The 2,149-nt window shown below is 42.5% G+C and overlaps 1 protein-coding gene across 1 annotated transcript; it reads left to right on the forward strand.

Annotated features, from left to right (window-relative positions):
- Positions 1–1,071: 1,071 nt before the first annotated feature.
- Positions 1,072–2,040, forward strand: LOC108354980 (polycystin-2-like; the record flags this gene model as incomplete). Its single annotated transcript, XM_017606155.1, has 3 exons — positions 1,072–1,210; positions 1,281–1,749; positions 1,816–2,040. Coding segments are annotated over exons 1-3 (833 nt in total), but the record flags the coding sequence as incomplete, so codon positions are not given.
- Positions 2,041–2,149: the final 109 nt, after the last annotated feature.

Raw genomic sequence — 2,149 nt, forward strand, 5'->3', positions numbered from 1 at the left:
TCTGTTCACTATTAGGTGTGGCTGGAAGCGAGCGTTTGCCTTGAAGCAAGCGGCTCGCTATATAAATGTGTATTCCGTTAAGAAACCACCTCCCTCTCAGAAATTGGTCGGGCGCTGGGTTTGGGACCCGCCACGTAAAAGCCCCTTCCAAAGAATAAAGAAAATAAAGCCTCGAAAGAAACCCACCCTTTTAATTACAACCACTTCAAATATTTAAGTGACTACGGTTTGAGGGCATGCACCTCGTATGGGACAAAATCGGGCATCACCGCCATCAAAGAAATGCGTTACAAAGGGGAAAGGCAAAGAATTTCTGGGTCCTTCGTGGATGCATTTGTGGTGGGAGAGAGACTCCGTCACCGAGTACTGTGGACGAGCTTTCTTCAACATCCCGCACATTTGCCCGCATGCCCCGTCGGAGGAGAAGGACGAGGACGGATCCCTACGAGCGCTTGGAGCGAGAGATCGAAACGATCATATTGTGATAGACGGAAGGCACGCTTCCAGTGTTTGAACGTTGGAGAAGATAATAAGAGCTGCAGAACTGAACCGGTCCGGAACAATTTGCTACGAGAGCGTGCAATTGCTGGCATAGGTAACAAAAACCGCGAGGTCTGTTCTGCCTTTAATTCTCTCTTGCCGTCAGCGGTATTTGGAATCGCCAATGGACAATGGTCTGTAAATCTTCGTCATAATCTTCCCTTGTTTTATCGAATACGAGTGGTTCTTAGTGCCAACTATTACCGATAAGGCCAATCCATTTTACGCTTCACACATAACTTTTTTTTTTTAATTTTAAAATACATACATACCCGTAATCTCTAACAATCTCAGCAAAAAATGCCGAAAAAAATCAACGCTACATTACATTTTATTCCCGTAAACTGAACTCATTTTGAATTTGACTCGAGCTAAAATTGAACATGAATCATGAAAATTGAATAGACGAGTTTTTCGCTGCAAAAAATATTGTGCATGTAAAATGAGTTGTGTCAATTTCGTAAAAAAATAGAAACAAATTGAAATCTGTTTTTGTATTTAAAAAACTAAACGAATATCCTGCTGCTAAAAATGGAAAGTCACCGAAATAGACAACTTAAGAAGGCAACCAAGAAGTCACATCAGATCACTTATGAGAACGAAGATGCTGCACGTTCAGCACTAATAGAATTCTGTATCTATGTGTGCTTCCTGACGGTGGCGCTCTTAGGTGAGGGGCTCTCGACATATGTACATAAGTTAGTACTAAAATTCTACTAGAACTTTCATTCATCATACAGTTGCGACATCTTCACGCCACATGTCAATGTATTTCTTCAGCAAAGGCATCGAGAATCTGTTCTTATCGCGCGAAGTCAACACGTTTACACACGAAGCTTCCGTAAGGTTCGCCGATTTGGCTACAACAGCCGATATGTGGGCATTTTTGGAAACGAAATTCATTATCGATCTACATGGTGTTGGCGATACAGGCGATGGAAATACAGGCGATGGAAATACAGGCGATGGAAATACAGGCGATAACGCTTCGCAGCCCAGCACGTCGGGTGAGCGTACTGCGGGCACCCATTCCGCGGAGAATAAGCTTATTTTTCTGGAACAGAACCTTGTATTAGGCCCACCACGCTTGCGTCAAATACGCGTGAAGGAGGGCAGTTGCGATGTACACGATGTCTTTGGTAGATATTTTAATAAGTGCTATGCGGATTATTCGAGTGGTGTTGAGGATACTTCCAAGGAGTTTAAGAGGTAGATGGATAATAATGAGATGCTTCTATTTTGTTTAGGGTAATTAAAACCGCTGACAATTCACAGCGCCAAATATAAGACGTTGAATGAGTTGGGAGCTCACTCGATTTGGGGTGAGATCAGCACTTATCGTAGCGGTGGTTTTGTGAAGGACCTCACCTACGACTTCAATGAAAATAAGCAAATGATGTCCAATCTGAAGACGGAAAAGTGGCTAGACCGCGCTTCGCGTTTGATAATAGTTGAATTCACGCTGTTTAATGCGAATCGAAATATAATGAATAATGTTAAGTGAGTCGCATTTGTAAGTTATTTGGTAGGCTTTTAGGTTTGTTTATCGCGATTTAATTCATTTTCAGATTTATTGGCGAATTGCCCTCGACTGGTGGTGTTGTTACTT

Source organism: Rhagoletis zephyria, unplaced genomic scaffold, assembly GCF_001687245.7.
Source record: "Rhagoletis zephyria isolate East Lansing unplaced genomic scaffold, Rhagoletis_zephyria_1.1 Rzeph_scaffold_41205, whole genome shotgun sequence".
NCBI lineage: Eukaryota > Metazoa > Arthropoda > Insecta > Diptera > Tephritidae > Rhagoletis > Rhagoletis zephyria.